Genomic DNA, 19,186 nt, shown 5'->3' on the forward strand with positions numbered 1-19,186 from the left:
TTGTAATATAAAAAGGATTAAATACATTTTTAAATACTTACCTGTTTAAGATTTGCTTCCAAGTTAGGAGTTAAAATGCTAGCCAGTAGCATGGAAGAGCTATCTTTGTTGAAGTTATCTTGTGTGGCTGGACAATGATCAACAGATGTGAGGAAATTAAATTCAGGATTCATTTGATCCCCAGGCACACAAAAATTATAGGCATAGGGCAACGTTCCCTCACTGTAGCTGGGGGGACCCACAGGTCCAGACTTGGAGCAGAGAACTGACTCAAAGCAGCCCCCTGCAGTAGGGCTGAAAGACTGTCTTAGGCGTAGAGCGATAGCTAGAATCACCGCGAGCAGAAAAAGCACAGAAATCAAGGCCAGGGCCACCACCGGGTAAAACTGCATCTCAGCCTGGGAGTCAGAGGGTGTGGGACGGTCGCTGAAATCCGGCAGTACCTCTTGCAAGCTATCTGCGAACACCAGGTGCAGCATGGCAGTGGCTGAAAGAGGTGGCTGTCCTCCATCTCTTACAGCGACTAGCAGGCGCTGGCGGACCGAGTCCTTGTCACCTAAAGCACGCGCCATGCGCACCTCGCCGGTTCGCAGCCCCAGGCTGAAGAGCCCGGGCTCACTGGCATGCACCACGTGGTAGGACAGCCAGGCATTGTGCCCCGAGTCGGCGTCCACGGCCACCACCTTGGTCACCAGGTAGCCTGGCTGTGCGGCCCGCGGCACTGTGTCGAAGAGCGCGGAGCCGTCGGGACCCAGCGCAGGGTACAGCACCCGCGGTGCGTTGTCGTTACGGTCGCCCACCAACACGCGCAGGCTCACATTGGCGCTGAGCGCGGGCGAGCCCTGGTCGCAGGCCTGCAGCGTGAGCTCAAAGGCGCGCAGCTGCTCGTGGTCGAAGGCGCGCTGCGCGAACACCACCCCGTTCTGCGCGCTCACGGACACGTAGGACGACAGCGTTCGTGACTCCAGGTCGCTGGCAACGAGAGAGTAGGAGACACGGCCATTGGGCCCGAAGTCTGGGTCAGAGGCACTGACTTGCGCTATGGAGGCACCTGGCTGGTTGTTTTCTGGCACATGGACCAGGTAGGCGGACTGTCCGAAAACGGGCGCGTTGTCGTTGACGTCAGTGATGTGCAGGGTTATGGTTTTGCTGGAGGAGAGCGGAGGCTTGCCCCTGTCGGTGGCTGCGATGGTGACGTTGTACTCTGAGGTCTGCTCCCGATCCAGGGCCCCATCTGTTACTAACTTGTAGTAATTATTAGAAGAAGAATGAATCTTAAATGGAACACCTCTACTTAAACTACACCTGACTTCCCCGTTTTCCCCTGAGTCTCGGTCCCGTGTTTTGAAGAGGGCAACGACCACTCCTGGAGGGGAATCCTCCATAATCTGATCAGAGAGTGATGTGATGATTATTTCTGGGCTGTTGTCATTTTCATCTAGAACTTCTATAATTACTTTACAACGTGTTGAGAGAGATCCTCGGTCTTTTGCCTCTACGTTCATCGTATATCTTTCCACTTCTTCAAAATCCAAAGGCTGCTGAGTTAGAATGTTTCCTGTAGCGTAATCCAGAGAGAACACGTGCTGAGCTTTGTCAGCCACACCAAGGAAGGAATAAGTGATCTCCGAGTTGATGCCCTCGTCCTGGTCAGTGGCCTTCACTCTCAGGATGGAGGTGCCTGGAGGCACGTCTTCCCGTAGGCTGACCCTGTACACATCCTGGCTGAACACTGGGGGGTTGTCATTGGCATCTATTACCAGGATTCTTATCTGAGCAGTACCGCTTCGGGGAGGGTCCCCACCATCTAAGGCAGTCAGTACCAAGTGGTGAGCGCTCTGCGTTTCTCGGTCCAGAGTCTTCTGCAGTACTAATTCTGGATATTTGCCACCATCAGGATTGTCTTTCTCCACCAATGAGAAATACTCGTTAGGACTTAGTTGGTATTTGCTCAGCGAATTCATACTAATATCAAGATCTTCTGCAGACTCAAGAATTGTTCCCATCCCCGGGCTGACAGATTCACTGATTTCTAAGTTTATTTCATCTTTCTGGAATTGAGGGGCGTGGTCATTAATATCCTCAATCACCACAACGATATGAAAAATATTTAAAGGATTTTCCACCACAGCTTCCAATTGCAACTCACATCTTCTTCTCTCTTTGCACATTTGCTCACGGTCTATTCGGTCCTTCACAAGTAAGTCCCCGCTCCCCGCGTCTATGCTGAAGTGCAGCTTCTCCGCGCTAACTCGCAGCTTGCGAGCCGACACATCCAGGACACTGAGCCCTAGATCCTTAGCGAGGTTCCCCACTACCGAGCCCTTGGCCAGCTCCTCCGGAATCGAGTAGCGGATCGGCTCACACAGCGCGGGGTAGAACAAAGGCAGCAGCAAGGGAAATAGTACCTGCCGCGGGCCGGCCCGGAGCCTCTGCGCGCAGCTTCCTCCCATCGTTCGCTTGGGTTCTCGCTGGGTCCCCGCTTTTCCAGCTGGAGAGAGTGCACTCTACCGCACTAAAAGAGCATTCGACCCAGGACAGGAGGAGTCCCGGGTCTCGGAGCTGGGAATCTGGTGTGCTGGGCAAAGTCTGCCCAGCCGGGAGCCTCTGTGTGTGTGCTGGTTTTCTTCTTTCTGTTGTTGGCTGCGCAGGGAATCCTAGGCTGGAGGCTGAGGGATCCCCGGCGTCAGCGCCTGCTCTGCACTGGCCGACAGCGGCGCCCAGAGGCTCCGTGTGGGACTGCAGCTTGACTTTTCTCTCTCTCTTTCAAGGAATTTTTTGAGTTGACAGCCAAAATATTTGAATCTTATTCCTCAGTGGTTCCTTTTACATCAGGAAATATATTTCCACGTGGTCATAACTAGCTTATATTTTTATGTACTAAAATTTACATATATCTTGAATAAGTGAATATTTTTTCTTCAAAATTTAAAGAGGCACAAAAGAATATAGCATGAAGGTTTATAGGTCTCCTATCCTATGGCCCATTGCTCTCCACTTCCTCCATCCAGAGGCAGTCATTCTTGTTCCTTTTAAGAGTATCTATGAAGCTGGAAGTACTGAAGATAAGCAACATTTTTTTTGGTCTTCAATTCTAACCTATATTCACCTAGAAAATAATAATTCCTAATTTCATATTTAAGTACTGGAATGCAACCATTGCCCTAGTCATTACCATCATCCAGGGTGTCCTGTATTGCTTTTAAATAACTATATTTAAAAATATTTTCTTACAATGGCTACAATGTCAAAAGAGTAGTTTTTTTTAAAAAAAAATCTGTATTTTTCATTTGAGATGAATGTACAATAATTTTGACTCTTATGAACACAAATATGAAAGAATAGTTTCAAAGGTTTAATAGTTAATAACTATGATCCTAAAGAGTGTGCTTTCCTTCCACAGACCTATCATTGAACAAATGTTGACTGCCTGAAAAAAGTCATGGTCTTCAAATGGTCTTGAGAAACTTCGGAATGCTTTTTGACTTTATGCTACCACATTTAGTAGAATATTAGTAATGAAATTAAGAGATCAACCTAATACATCATTATTTTCATTGAACTAAATGACCTCATCAGTACCTCCACTGATCCTTTGTTTAGATAATTTTCCTTACTTATTTGCATATATTCTTTTTAAATATATGCAAATAATATTTGCATATATTATTTTCTTTTTTATTTTTGGTGCTTATATTCTGATCTGCAGAAATGGCATTTCTTTCTTGACTCTAAGTTTATTTTGCCTCTCAATTTCAGAATTTTCAGAGTTTCAGGTGTTTGCCTCCCTATACATTAAAGAGCCACTGAAATAGCTTTGTCATATATCTGTTGCTCCTGTTCTTGGGAACATGTACAAATTTATCTGTCTTCCCAATCCATATTTACTTTCAGCCTTAGTGATTAGAATATTTAACAAAAAAGACAAAAGCAGAACCCCAAATGTTCTTAATTTCACTCTCTATAGCCTCTTCAGGATCCCTATTGAGCAACACAAGTTACATCAAAATGCTGTATCTTCCACATAGTAGTGGGAAATTAGAGAATTGTATGCAAAAAGGATGCTTCAGTGTTATCAGGTATAAATACGGCAGGAAAAATCTAAGTATACATTGTTATAAATAAGTTAATTCAATATTAATGAAAAACTTAGTATATTCAACTGTAACTATCGCCACAAAGTATAGATTGAAAAATATATAAAAGGTAGTTTGGAAAAGGCCTATCGCTCTTCTCCTTGGGAAGAACTGCATTGAGTAATCTTGGATTTGGGTTGTATTTCCAGAGACCATTTCTTTCTGATACTTACCTACTCTTACCAGACTGCCTTCAGAAAAAGAGGGATGCTTAAGGGGCTGGAGTTTCAATACGTGACCACCCAGGAGGAAATATAAATCGACAGGCACTTCTGTATGGAAGTCTGTCTTAAGAATTGTCAATATTGTACTCAACAACACTATAAACTACAAGGTTCTGCAAAGCTAATCATAACAAAGCCTGATGACATACAGCCCTTGACTGCGACTAGGTGAATTTTACCAGAAAGTTAAAAAAAAAAAAAAAAACAACCCTTAATAAACATCAAATTCTACTCATCAATGTTTTACCATTTACACTTTCCACCATCATGCTGCAAACTTAAAAGTAAAACCAATCTTTTTTAACAACAGAAAAAGAGTAAAAATAAAAGTAAAACTCACTGGAACCAATGGGGTATCCTCTATAGGAAACTTCGAATCATTTAACAAAGACAAAGGATCCTTTTTCTCACAGCTCTCCTGGCTGATGAGTGCGTCCGCATAATTGGGCTGGGGGAAGATCAGGTGACTCTTCTGTGAGTCCGCAGTGAGGGAGACCTCGTGGGAATAGGTCTGCAGGAAAGCCCGCACCCCGTCCACGCCCACAAAGTGCGAGCCAGGCACGCCTGTCAAGCCGCCTCCTGAAGCCTGCAGCAGGCATGACTTCTGCCAGCGCCGCAGCCTGAGCGCCAGCAGCACGATGACGAAGGCCAGGAAGACGCAGGAGACCGCAGCCACCGCTACCACCAGGTATAGAGTGAGGTCTGAGGTTTCAGAGTTAGCCAGAGGCTCGAGGCTGCCAAGGTCCGCCAGGACTTCGGGGATGCTGTCGGCCACGGCCACGGTGAGCGTGACGGTGGCCGAGAGAGGGGGCTGGCCGTGGTCCTGGACGGCCACCACGAGGCTCTGCTTGAGCGCGTCTCTGTCCAGCAGGGCCCGCGCTGTGCGCACCTCGCCGGTGTGCAGCCCCACCGCGAAGAGTCCTGGCTCGCTGGCCTTCAGCAGACGGTAGGACAGCCAGGCGTTCTGGCCCGAGTCTCTGTCCACTGCCACCACTTTGGTCACCAGGTAGCCAGGTTCTGCAGAGCGGGGCGCCAGCTCCACGCCAGTGGAGCCGTCTGTGGGGAGGGCGGGGTACAGGATCTCGGGCGCATTGTCGTTCTGGTCCAGCACAAACAGGCTCAACGACACATTGCTGCTGAGTGGAGGATCCCCGCTGTCGCTGGCTGTCACCTGCATCCGTAGTTCACGGAACTGCTCATAGTCAAAGGATCTGAGTGCATACAGGACGCCAGTGTCTGAGTTGATGGATATGTATGAGGACAGAGGTGCCCCCTGGATGGTGTCTTCAGCCAGGGAGTAAATAATCCGGGCATTCTCTTTGCTGTCCGGGTCCAGCGCTGTCACTGAGAAGATGGAGGCACCCCTGGCGTTGTTCTCTGGGATATAGGTAAAGTAGGAGACATGAGAGAAGGTAGGTGGGTTATCATTGATATCTGCCACTTGTAGCATAAAGTGAGTTTCCGTTGATAGAGGTGGACTTCCCCCATCTGTGGCTGTTACTGTGACATTGTAAGAGGATACCTGTTCCCTGTCAAGGGCTCTGTGTATCACCAATCTGTAATAACTATCAATGGACTTTTCTAATTTAAATGGTAGATACGCCAAAATGGAACAGGTTACCCGTCCATTCTGCTCAGAGTCTAAATCATGCACATTTAAAAGGGCTACGACTGTTCCCAGAGGTGAATCTTCAGTCACTGGACTAAATAGAGACGTGATGGCCACCTCTGGACTGTTGTCATTTACATCTTCTACTGTAATCAACACTTTTGCAGTTGCAAGATATGCTCCTCCATCTTCTGCTTGTATTTCTATTTCATAGAAACCAGTTTCTTCATAATCTAGATTTTCTGATATTTTTATTTCTCCAGTATATTTGTTTAGTTGGAACTTCAACAATTGCGTATCAGGTAATTTTCGGAATGAATATGTCACTTCTCCATTGGCACCTTCGTCCCTGTCGGTGGCTGTGACTGTCAGCAGCTGAGTGCCCACAGGCAAATTCTCAGGAACACTCACTCGGTATTCTGGTAAGGTGAAGACCGGCGCGTTGTCATTTGTATCGAAGACAGTCACGCTGACGAGGACAGTGCCAGATCGGAGAGGGTCACCCCCGTCGGAGGCGGTGAGGACCAGGTGGTGAATGTCCTCTTCCTCGCGATCTAGGGCGTGCTCCAGTACCAGCTCCGGGTACTTGACACCATTGGCACGGCTCTGAACTCTTAGGGAGAAGTGCTTATTGGGGCTGAGCTGATAGCTCTGCAGGGAGTTCACGCCCACATCCGGATCAATAGCTTCCGGGAGAGGAAAACGCATTCCCGTGGCGACATTTTCATTAATTTTTACGTCTAGATTTTCTGCTTGGAATTTTGGAGCGTTGTCATTGATATCAGTTACTTCTATTTCTATCCCAAAAAGTTTCACCCTTTCTTCCACAAGGATATTAAAACTCACCAGGCACCGCACGCTCTGAGCGCAGAGCTCCTCCCGGTCTATTCTGCCCGCGGTGACCAAGCTGCCGCTGCGCGGGTCCAGAGAGAAAAGCTGCGTCCTACCTCTGGAGACTATGCGGACTCCGCGTTCCGCCAGCTCTCCGGGCGCCAGCCCCAAGTCTTTGGAGATGTTGCCCACGAAAGAGCCTTTCTCTAATTCCTCAGGAATTGAGTAGGAGATCTGCCGGGCTCCAGCCTCCCATGGAATCCCGAGGAAAAGGCAGAGCAAGACCAGCTCACTGCAATCCTTTGATTCCTTTGAGCGATTCCTTTGAGCGGCCATTGTAGTCTGGTTACAGAATTCTGCAAAGTCCTCACTGGACACGTTGTGTGTTTCAACCGGTTCCTTTGCCTTTCTGTGGCTTCAGGGTGTCTCTGTAGCCTGAGCACTTTAAATTCTGGAGTGAGCTTCCCTGCAGCCCAGCAGCTGGTTTGTGGGGCTTTGTGTAGTTGGAGCCCCGAGAATCCGGATTGAGCTCTGGCTGCGTTTTCTCTCCTAGTAGGTGAACAGCGGCGCTCAGAGCCCTAAGAAGTTACTGCACCCAAGTTATACATGGACTGGAAAGTAAACTCCATTCTGTTGGATTATTATATTTTACATAGATTCTTTGGTTTCCCCACTCCTATCATTAAATAATTTACTATATGTAGGTTTCTTACTGGAGGTGTGACAAAGTGGAGTGAAAATATTGTAAATATTTCACAATAATGTTTGGTTAAATATATATTTGCAACACGTTTTCCCAACAGAAATGTACATACTATAATAAAAGGTAAATAATACTTATTTTAGGTCATATGAGTGTCTAGGTATATTCATAAAAGTCTTATAATTTTAAATTGTGATTTAAATAGTCCAATTTTATTTAGTATACACTAATACAAGACTATATTAAATAAACTCTTCATGACATAGTTCACTCTGAAGCTTTATAATTTTAACTACTTAATTCATTAAATTTATTTAGCTTAGAATTGTGTAAGAGGTTTTTAAAGTACTCTTCTGGAATAGTTTTACTGAGCCTTAATGAACCTTTTTGTGTAAAATGTACTTTATCTTATAGGGATACAAGTTAAGTGGACCTATTTAAATGACTAAGCAGGCAATCACAAACTAAAATGAACATACATTACAGTTGCAAATTAAAATGTTTGCATTGTAATGAGAAAATAAATATGTAGAATTTGAAGTACTGAAAGTTTTAGAAAACAAAGTTAGATGTAGTGATATAGGTTTTCAACAAGTAAGTGTCTATGTCAAATGACCTGTTTTCATCAGAGCATTAATACCAGTAAAAATAACCTCTTCTCTTAGGCAGCTTGTATGAGAGGCCAAAGTCCAGTGGTTCACATATCTTCAACTGTGTGTGCCCATCAACCCAGTAGCAATTATTCCCTCAAATGCAAAGGGTATAGAAGTTCACTTCTTTCACACAGAGAACAGGATGTTCAGAAGTGTTTATGTCACTATGCCTTCCAAGTATAGAACTCTTCAAAGATTTTATCTTTTTTCTTCAAAAATCTTCTATCAGAGAATCAGAGACAGAGACTGAGTGCAATGGCAATAGTATTTCATTTCATTTCTTAGAAATGTCTCTTTTTTTTTTGAGACAGGGTCTTGCTCTGTCACCCAGGCTGGAGTGCAGTGGCACAATCATAGCTCACTGCAGCCTAGACTTCCTGGGCTCAAGCGATTTTCCCACTGTAGCCTCCAGAGTAGCTGAGACCACAGGAATGTGCCACCACACCCTGCTAATTTTTAAATTTTCGGAAGCAATGGGGTCTCCCTATGTTGCCCAGGCTGGTCTCAAATTCCTGGGCTCAAGAGATTCTCCACCTCCACCTCCCAAAGTGCTGGGATTACAGCACACTTGGCCCTGCCTGCATATTTATTTATTTACTTTAGAGACAGGGTCACACTCTGTCATCCAGGCTGGAGTGCAGTAGCAAGATCAGGGCTCACTGCAACCTTGACCTCCTAGGACCAAGCAATCCACCCAGCTCAGCCTCCCAAGTAGCTGGGACCACAGGGGAATGCTACCACACTCTGCTAACGGTTTTGTTTTATTTTTGTTTTAGTAGAGATGGGGGGTCTCCCTATATTGCCCAGGCAGGTCTCAATTCTTGGGTTCAAGTGATACTTTCTGCTTCAGCCTCCAAAAGTGCTGTGATTATAGATGTGAGCCACTGGGCCTGCCTTCTGAATATTTTTAAGCTTTAAAAATATATAAATAAGATATGGTAAATTCACTAAGTCTTGGCAAATTTGAATAGATAGGTTACTTGTTTGTTTTCTTAGGTGCCAAGACCACTGCTTCTGTTCGATAGTCAGAACTTGACAAAATATGGTGGCTCACACCTGTAATCCCAGCACTTTGAGAGGCCAAGTTGGGAGGATCATGAGGTCAGGAGTTTGAGACCAGCCTGGTCGACATAGTGAAACCCCATCTCTACTAAAAATACAAAAAATTTAGCCATGGTGAAGGGTGCCAGTAATCCCAGCTACTTGGGAGGCTGAGGCAGGAGAATCGCTTGAACCCAGAAGGCGGAGGTTGCAGTGAGCTGAGATCACGCCACTGCACTCCAGCCTGGGCGACAGTGTGAGACTCCATCTCAAAAAAAAAAAAAAAAAAGACAAAGACTAAATATCTTCAATCGGGTGACATTCTACAATTGACAAAACATTGAGAAAAGATTATAAAAAGCTATGAGTTTTAGACATATAATTCAAGATATGAAAATAAAGTAGTATGCCTAAAATATGAGAAACTAGTAGACTATTAGATAAATCACACACAAAAAAGAGAAACTCACCGAAGTTAGAGTCTCAGAATGTGAAGTCAAATCCTCCCCACCATGAAGTGGAATTAAAGCTCCAGGAGAAACACTGCAAACCATGTCTTCATTGGAATGTATGGGTGCACTACATTTTAGGAAATTAAACTCTTTTGTACCCGTATGTGCAATGCACAGATTATAAGAATAAGGCAAAGTCCCCTCACTGTAGTTGGGGGGAACTACAGGTCCAGACTTGACACAGAGACCAGGATGGAAGCAGTCCCAAGTAGTAGGGCTGAGAGAGCGTCGCAGGCGCAAGGCAATGGCCAGAATCACCGCAAGGAGGAAGAGCACTGAGATTAAGGCCAAGGCCACCACCAGGTAAAACTGTAGCTCAGCCTGGGGGTCAGAGAGTACAGGGCGATCGTACTCTCTGAGGTCTGGCAGTATCTCTTGCAAGTTGTCTGCGAAGACCAGATGCAGCGTGGCGGTGGCAGAGAGTGGCGGCTGTCCACCATCACGCACAGTGACCAGCAGGCGCTGGCGGGCTGCGTCCCTGTCGCCTAAGGCTCGAGCCATGCGCACCTCACCAGTGCGCAGCCCCAGGCTGAAGAGCCCGGGCTCGCTGGCCTGCAGCACGTGGTAGGATAGCCAGGCGTTGTGTCCTGAGTCGGCGTCCACCGCTACCACCTTAGTCACTAGGTAGCCGGGCTCTGCAGAGCGAGGCACCATATCGAAGAGCGCGGAGCCGTCGGGACCCAGAGCTGGGTACAGCACGCGCGGTGCGTTGTCATTGCGGTCTCCCACCAACACGCGCAGGCTCACGTTGGCGCTGAGCGCGGGCGAGCCATGGTCGCCGGCCTGCAGCGTGAGCTCGAAGGCGCGCAGTTGCTCGTGATCAAAGGCGCGCTCCGCGAACACTACCCCGCTCTGCGCGCTCACGGACACGTATGACGACAGCGCCAGGGGTTCTAGGTCACTTGCCACGATAGAGTAGGATATGTGGCCGTTGAGCCCCAAATCCGGGTCAGAGGCGCTCACTTGCGCAATGGAGGCTCCTGGCGGGTTGTTCTCGGCCACATGAACCACGTAGGACGTCTGGTCGAAAACTGGGGCGTTGTCGTTGATGTCAGTGACGTACAAGGTGATGCTTCTACTGGAAGAAAGGGGCGGCTTGCCCCTGTCAGTGGCTACGATGGTTACATTGTATTCTGGTGTCTGCTCTCGGTCCAGGGCTCCATCTGTCACCAGCTTGTAGTAGTTATTGGAAGAAGAATAAATCTTGAATGGAATGTCTGTTTCTATATTACACCTGACTTCTCCATTTCCTCCGAAATCCAGGTCCCGTGTTTTGAAGAGGGCAACAACCATTCCTGGGGGAGAATTCTCCAAAATCTGATCAGAGAGAGAAGTTATGATTATTTCTGGGTTGTTGTCGTTTTCATCCAGGATTTCTATGATTACTTTACACTGGGCAGAGAGACCACCTCCGTCCTTCGCTTCCACTTCCATGGTGTACCTTTCTACATCTTCAAAATCAAATGACTGGTTATTCTTAATCATACCTGTTTTCTCATCCAATAAGAACATATGTTTTGTGCTCTGGGCAGTGCTTCGGAAGTAGTAGTTTATCTCGGCATTGACCCCCTCATCCTGGTCAGTGGCTGTCACTTGCAACACAGGGGACCCAGGGGGCAGACTTTCACTAACACTAATTCTATATTCGTCTCTGCTGAAAACCGGGGGGTTATCATTGGCGTCCTTGACAGAAATTTGTATGTGAGCGGTGGCACTTCTTGGTGGGTCACCTCCGTCCAAGGCAGTCAATATCAAGCTATGAGATCTCTGTTCTTCCCGGTCTAGGAGTTTCTCCAGAGATAACTCTGGGTATTTGCCACCGTCGGAATTAACTCTAACCATTAATGAAAAATAAGGATTAGAGTTTATCTTATAATTTTTAATTGAGTTTATGTTTATATCGGGATCCGTGGCAGGGTCAAGCGATATTCGTGCACCAGCGGATGCAGATTCGAAAATTTCTAAATGTATTTCCTTTTTATCAAATTGAGGGGCGTGGTCATTAACATCCTCAATCACCACAACGATATGAAAAATATTTAAAGGATTTTCCACCACAGCTTCCAACTGTAACTCACATCTTCTTCTCTCTTTGCATATTTGCTCACGGTCTATTCGGTCCTTCACAAGTAAGTCCCCGCTCTCCGCGTCTACGCTGAAGTGCAGCTTCTCCGCGCTAACTCGCAGCTTGCGAGCCGACACATCCAGGACACTGAGCCCTAGATCCTTAGCGAGGTTCCCCACCACCGAGCCCTTGGCCAGCTCCTCCGGAATCGAGTAGCGGATCGGCTCACACAGCGCGGGGTAGAACAAAGGCAGCAGCAAGGGAAATAGTACCTGCCGCGGGCCGGCCCGGCGCTTCTGCGCGCAGCTCCCTCCCATCGTTCGCTTGGGTTCTCGCTGGGTCCCCGCTTTTCCAGCTGGAGAAAGTGCACCCTACAGCGCTAAAAGAGCATTCGACCCAGGATAGGAGGAGTCCCGGGTCTCGGACCTAGGTATCCGGTGTGCTGGGCAAGGTCTGCCCAGCAAGGAGCTCCTATGTGTGTGCTGGTTTTCTTCTTTCTGTTGTTGCCTGCGCAGGGAATCCTAGGCTGGAGGCTGAGGGATCCCCGGTGTCAGCGCCTGCTCTGCACTGGCCGACAGCGGCGCCCAGAGGCTCCGTGCGGGACAGCAGCCCGGTTTTTCATTTTGAATTCGGTCTCCAAAATGTACATATTCTTCGAAAATGCAGGTGTACGTTCCCCCCAAATTTTGCTCTCACCATAGTATTATAGTAGATATTTCTATGTTTTGTGTCGTAAATAAATGTATTATGCACAATTTCAAACTTATACAACAGTAGGGAGTATATGTAGTGAACCTTCACATAGCCACCCCACCTTCAACAATGATCACCACAAAGCCAATCTTTGTCAATATATACTGCGCTCCCCCATTATTTTTAAGTAATGCAAGATATAAAATGTCAATCAATGCTTCTTTTTAAGATGAGACATTAAGGTCAAGAATTTTATCTTTCAGCTTATGTTCTACAATCTGTTACCAATGCACAATAAGTTAAGTCCTACGTAGTTCAAGAAAAAAAGAAGTAAACATTTTCCATACTGCGCTCAGTTATCTGTCTGGTGAGCCTTGTGTTCTGGTTTTAAGGGCAAGAGACATTTTTGTAGTATTGAATAGTAACTACCTATATGACATACAAGCCTTCATGGATATCTGTTATGTTTTCCCCAAATTAACACACATTTCAACATTTATAAATACTAAGTATGAAGGTTACTCCTCAGAAGAGAAATTGTAATAATTTTCTTGTTGTATGGTTAAAAATATGAGCCTGAAGGATGCTTTATTTTTTGCTACCCGCTTCAGGGGGAAGACGTGTTTGAAATAATTAAAATGTCTGTATGTCATAAAGGATTTCCAGACAGTTTAGCTTTTTTTTTCTTAAAAATAAAGCAACAGAAACCCAAGTAATTACAAACAAATAAAATAATTCTTCATTTCCACAGAAATGCCAGCTGTCATCAATGTATCTATGGATCACATGTTTAGCATAGAATTTTGACTCAACTTCAAAGCTTATTTTCAAATGTCTTGTGAAATGTTATTTACTACTTGAAATGACACTATGTTTAAAATAACATTAAATAATACATTATTCTCTTCCATATAGCTAAAAACAGTAAAAGAGTTTTAGAATCTTCCCAGCAGTTCCTGAGACTATTTTCTTAAATTATGTCTGATATGCAAGTTCATTTCTAGCCTCAAAAGTTGGAGAATTGAGCCAGAAATAACATATAAGTGAAAGAAATATTTTTAATTCCTTGTTTTGTCATTTCACAGTGTCCAGTCTCAGAAATTTCTCTTGAGTAAGCATATACTATAGAAAAGAAGAATGTCCTACTATTCTTCATAATTTAACATTAAAGCATTAGGAAATTAAGACCTTTGAAGATATGAGAATAAAAGGTGTTACAACTTTCACCATTAAAGGGAAAAAATTGGTTTACTAGGGTTTGGAAGTGGATAACTGAAGTTTGAATCTTCATCAGAAAATATCTATAAATACAAACAGACTTTACACACTTGTGATCTGAAAAATATAACCTCAAAGGGGTGTTTTCCTATCATAGAAATGGAAGAATAGAAGCAATAAATCTGGGCTTTCAGCTTTTTCTCTAAGAAGAACACATTTACCTTTCTATCAGTTAACCCTTATAAACATAGTATGACCTAAATAAATGATCTTAGGAGTAAGAATTTGCTGGGTGAGGTGGTTTACACCTCACCCAGTGCTTTGGGAAACTGAAGCAGGAAGATCATTTGAGACCAGCCTGGGCAACATAACTTGCTAGTCCTCCCACCTCAGGCCTAGCTACTGTGAAGGTTGAGGTGGGAGGATCGCATAAGCCCAGAGGTTGAGACTGCAGTGAGCTTTACTCACACCACTGCATTCCACCCTGGACAACAGAATGACACCCCCATCTCTTAAATAAAAAAAAAAAAAGGAGTAAGAATTTTATGATGTGAGTCCACTGCAACCAATCAAGCACCCTACCCAAAAAGCCCACATCAATGCAGGCTGAGAGCTGCCCCACAAAAAATGGTTTACATTGACAGCAAGGTTAATTATGAGAACATGAAAATTATATCAGCAAATATAAAGAATAAATGCCTCCTTTCGATGTTGGAGCAACAATTAGGCTCAGTGAAAAGTGATGAGAAACATACTGATATCAACTTATACTACCTTAAGTACAAACAGTTAAAGAGAAAGCTAACTATAATAGAAAGTAAAGGGCCAGGCGCAGTGGCTTATGCCTGTAATCCCAGCGCTTTGGGAGGCTGAGGTGGGTGGATCACTTGAGGTCAGGAGTTCAAAACCAGCCTGGCCAACATGGTGACACCCTGTCTCTACTAAAAACACACAAAAAATTAGCCGGGCATGGTGGCACGTGCCTGTAGTCCCAGTTATTCTACTTGGGAGGCCTGTAGTCCCAGTTATTCTACTCTAGTCCCAGCTACTCTACTTGGGAGGCTGAGGCAGGAGAATCGCTTGAACGTGGGAGGCGGAGGTTGCAGTGAGTCGAGATCACACCACTGCACTCCAGCCTGGGCAACAGAGTAAGACTGTCTCAAAAACAAAACAAAACAAAACAAAACAAAACAAAACAAAACAGAAACAAACAAAAAAAAAAAAAAAAAGAAAGAAAGAAAGAAAAGAAAGAAAAAAAATGAACTCACCGGAACCAAAGGGGTGTCTTCTATAGGAAACTTGGAATCAACTGAGACACACAAAGGCTCATTTTTCTCACAGCTCTGCTGGCTGATGAGTGTGTCTGCATAGTTGGGTTGGGGGAAGATCAGGTGACTCTTCCTTGAGTCAGCAGTGAGGGAGAACTCCTGAGAATAGGTCTGTAGGAAAGCTCTAACCCCATCTACACCCACAAAGTGTGAGGTGGGCACACCAGCCAATCCATCACTTGTAGCCTGCAGCAGACGTGAGGCATGCCAGTGCCTCAGCCTGAGGGCCAGGAGCATGATAATGAAGGTGAGGAAGACACAGGAGACCACTGTGACAGCCACAACGAGGTAGAGGGTAAGGTCTGAGGTCTCCAGGTCTGCAGGGATCTGAAGATTGCCCAGGTCAGCCAGGATGTCTGGGATGCTGTCAGCTATGGCTACTGTGAGTGTGACAGTGGCCGAGAGAGGGGGTTGGCCATGGTCCTGTACAGCCACCACAAGGCTCTGTTTGAGCACATCTCTATCTAGCAGGGCCCGAGCTGTGCGCACTTCACCTGTGTGCAGCCCCACCGAGAAAAGCCCTGGCTCACTGGCCTTGAATAAGCGGTAGGACAGCCAAGCATTCTGGCCTGAGTCTCTGTCCACTGCCACCACCTTGGTCACCAGGTAGCCGGGCTCTGCAGAGCGGGGTGCCAGCTCCACACCAGTAGAACCATCAGTGGGGAGGGCGGGGTACAGGATTTCTGGGGCATTGTCGTTCTGGTCCAAAACAAATAGTCTCAATGACGCATTGCTGCTAAGTGGTGGGTTTCCACTGTCACTTGCCCTCACCTGCATTTGCAAATCTCTAAACTGCTCATAGTCAAAGGAGCACAGAGCATACAGCACGCCAGTCTCTGAGTTAATAGAGACATAGGTGGAGAGAGGAGATCCTTGGATGATATCCTCTGCCAAGGAGTAAATAACTCTAGAATTCTCATTGCTATCAGGGTCATAGGCGATCACTGAGAAGATGGAAGTACCTCTGGCGTTGTTTTCCGGGAGGTAGACTGAGTAGGAGGCTTGAGAGAAGGCAGGTGGATTATCATTGATGTCAGTCACTTGCAGAGTGATGTGAATTTCTGTGGACAGGGGCGGAGTTCCTCTGTCTGTTGCAGTCACCGTGATATTATATTCTGAGGCTTTTTCTCGGTCAAGAATTTGGGCCGTCAACAATCTATAATAATCTTCTTCTGAATTTTCTAATTTAAAATATAGATTCTCCTGGATGGAACAGACAACTTGACCATTCTTTCCCGAGTCTCGGTCATGAGCATTGAAAAGAAGAATTACTGTTCCCTGAGGTGCATCTTCTCTCACTGGGCTAAACAGAGATGTAATGGTCACTTCAGGTCTATTGTCATTTACATCTTCCACTGAAATGAGCACTTTTGTCCACCCTTTCAATCCCCCACCATCTTCAGCTTGTACTTCCATTTCATAAAATGAACATTCTTCATAATCTAGACTTTTTGCTATTGATAATTCCCCAGTATTTTCATTAAGCTGGAATAACAGAGATTGTTTTTCACTAATTTTCCAGAATTTGTATGTCACTTTTCCGTTGGTTCCCTCATCCAGGTCGCTGGCTGTTGCAGTAAGCAGCCAGGTGCCTGGGGGCACGTTCTCAAGGACTTTCACTCTGTAAATCGGTTGAGCAAAAATCGGGGCATTATCATTTGTATCCAGTACTGTCACATGGATGCGCACGGTGCTGGAACGACGCGGCTCGCCGCCATCTGAGGCTGTGAGGACGAGGTGGTGAACAGCCGCCTCCTCCCTGTCCAGGGCGCGCTCCAGCACCAGCTCTGGGTTTATGGCTCCATTGTCTCCAGTCTGCACGTTCAGCGAGAAGTGGTGATTGGGGCTGAGCTGGTAGCTCTGGAGGGAGTTCACGCCCACATCCGGGTCAACAGCTTCTGGGAGTGGATAACGTGCTCCAGGAACCGCGACTTCGTTAATTTTTACTTCCAGACTTTCGGCCTGGAATTTTGGGGCACTGTCGTTAATATCAGTTACTTCTATTTCTATTCCGTACAATTTCACTCTGTCTTCAACCAGGACTTTAAAGTTCACCAGACACCGCGGGCTCTGAGCACACAGCTCCTCCCGGTCTATCCTACCCGCGGTGACCAAGCTGCCGCTGCGCGGGTTCAGAGAGAAAAGCTGCGTCCTACCTCTGGAGACGATGCGTACTCCGCGCTCCGCCAGCTCCCGGGGCTCCAGAGCCAGGTCCTTGGAGATGTTGCCCACAATATAGCCCTTTTCTGTCTCTTCAGGCACTGAGTAGCGAATCTGACTGGCCCTGGCCTCCCATAGCATCCCCAGGAGCGAGCACAGCAGGACAAATCTTCCGCGGAGCTGGCATTTGGTTGGAGCTGCCATTGCTGCCTTGCTTTGGAATTTTCTCAAAATACTCTCTGTGCGCGCTGCTTCATCAGGTTCTTTCTTCCCTCCTGCGAAGTATGGTGATCCTTTTCTTTAGGAGAAAACCAGAGTGCCCTAAGTTAAGAAGCTGAGTTTTGCTGCAGTCTGGGAGCAGGTTTGTGGGATCTGCCGGGTTTTGTGTAGTCACATAACTGGAAATCCGGTTGGAGTCCTGATTTTTGCTTAGAGTTGATCAACAGCGGCGCTCAGAGTCGTAAGTCGTTACTACACCCACTGATGTGTAACATATCAGATGGCTGATAGAGAAAACACTACTCTTTTCTAATTATGATTTTAGATTTCTCCAATTGTTTCTTGCATTTGTATTTCAAAAGCAATCTATTTTTTAGATATCTGAGTTGTAAATAAAGTGGAATAAAATTTCTGTGTGTTATTAAATCACAAACCATCGCTTAATATTAATTTACTCTTATTCTTGGTAGAATTTTGCACTCTATTTCTAGATATGTAAATTATTATAATTTCCTTTTTATGATGCTTCAATTTTTTCTGTATATCAACAATTTTCTGAAGTAATTTTTATGTTCAATCGTGTTTGGAAATACATTCATTTTTAATTTTTATACCTATATTATATATTTGTAAATGTAAAATATATAATTATATTGAATACATATATAAGGATACATTATCCACTTTGAAATTATTTTCTGGGGTTAATTTATTTTGATGGTAAAATTCCTGGAAAAATGTTTCTTTTAAATTTTTGTGTTATAAAAGTAATGCTAATTCAGCAATAGTTACAGATGTTCTCACCTAATATTGCTAAATAGGAACAGGATTAAAGTTTTTTGGAAATTTTTACATTTTTGTGATTGCTTAAACTTTTCTGCCATTTCAAAAAATGCTTAATTTTTTTATGTGAATACGTAATGCATTGCACAGACTGTGTTTCAATGATTCAAATGCACGTACACTGAAAAGCAAGTTTCTATTTTAATCCTCCATCAATAAATTATGCAATTTTAAAGTGGTTTTAAACATTATTCTAAGGATCACTTAAACTTATATAGTAATTTGGGGAAAAGAACACAAAATATACAACAAAGAAAACTACTGAAAGGTTAAAAGTAAGTGGTAACGCTGAAATCTCAGCGTTTACTGAATCACATACTAAGGGAAACCAAGCAAAATACTTATACCATGTAATGGGAGCTTTGTATGTACACAAGACTCGTAGTTTTTGTCTTAAAAATGGAATAATTCTGCATTCTCCTTCCTTCCTACAAGGATGTTGAGAAAACATCCAGTCATTTATATTTAGAGCTCCAAACGACAAGACAAATCCGGTGTGTTTTCCCCCTTCCTCAAGAATATATGTCAGGATTCTGAGCAAGAGAAATTCAGGCAATAGCATTTCCTTTTCTTGTAAGTTTCCTCTGGTGATTATATAGAGGTAGAGAAGGATTTTGCATCCAAGAAAACCTGGATAAACTTAGAAATGATTAGGATGATTTGGACCTTCTAAGTTCAGTGAATCAGTCTCTCTCTTTCTCTCGCATACACATAACATATAGTCATCATCATCGTCTTCTTCTTCTTCTCCTCCTCCTCCTCTTCTTCTGCTTCTTTTTTTTGAGACGGAGTTTCACTCTTGGAGACATCTCAGCTCACCGCAACCTCTGCCTCCCAGGTTCAAGCAATTCTCCTGCCTTAGCCTCCTGAGTAGCTGGGATTACAGGCACCCACCACCACACCCAGCTAATTTTTGTATTTTTAGTAGAAACGGGGTTTCACCATGTTGGC

The 19,186-nt window shown here is 45.1% G+C and overlaps 1 protein-coding gene across 12 annotated transcripts in view; it reads right to left on the reverse strand.

The window, feature by feature from the left end:
• Positions 1–19,186, reverse strand: part of LOC111526968 (protocadherin gamma-C4) — a 178,115-nt gene that overhangs the window by 99,015 nt on the left and 59,914 nt on the right. The window contains exons 1-2 of one of the 12 annotated variants that reach the window (XM_023193070.2): positions 4,701–7,320; positions 2,985–3,109 (exon numbers count right to left, since the gene is read on the reverse strand). The exons of 7 other annotated variants lie outside the window; for them this stretch is intronic. In XM_023193070.2, coding sequence (XP_023048838.2) covers positions 3,095–3,109; positions 4,701–7,136 — 2,451 coding nt within the window. In that variant the 5' untranslated portion in view covers positions 7,137–7,320 and the 3' untranslated portion in view covers positions 2,985–3,094. Of the gene's footprint in view, positions 1–41; positions 2,667–2,984; positions 3,110–4,700; positions 7,321–9,667; positions 12,092–14,953; positions 17,378–19,186 lie in introns of those variants that run through there. 4 more of the 12 variants (XM_023193061.3, XM_023193064.3, XM_023193056.3 and 1 more) reach the window with 4 other exon arrangements.

This window comes from Piliocolobus tephrosceles, chromosome 4 (genome assembly GCF_002776525.5).
Source record: "Piliocolobus tephrosceles isolate RC106 chromosome 4, ASM277652v3, whole genome shotgun sequence".
In the NCBI taxonomy this organism is placed as follows: domain Eukaryota; kingdom Metazoa; phylum Chordata; class Mammalia; order Primates; family Cercopithecidae; genus Piliocolobus; species Piliocolobus tephrosceles.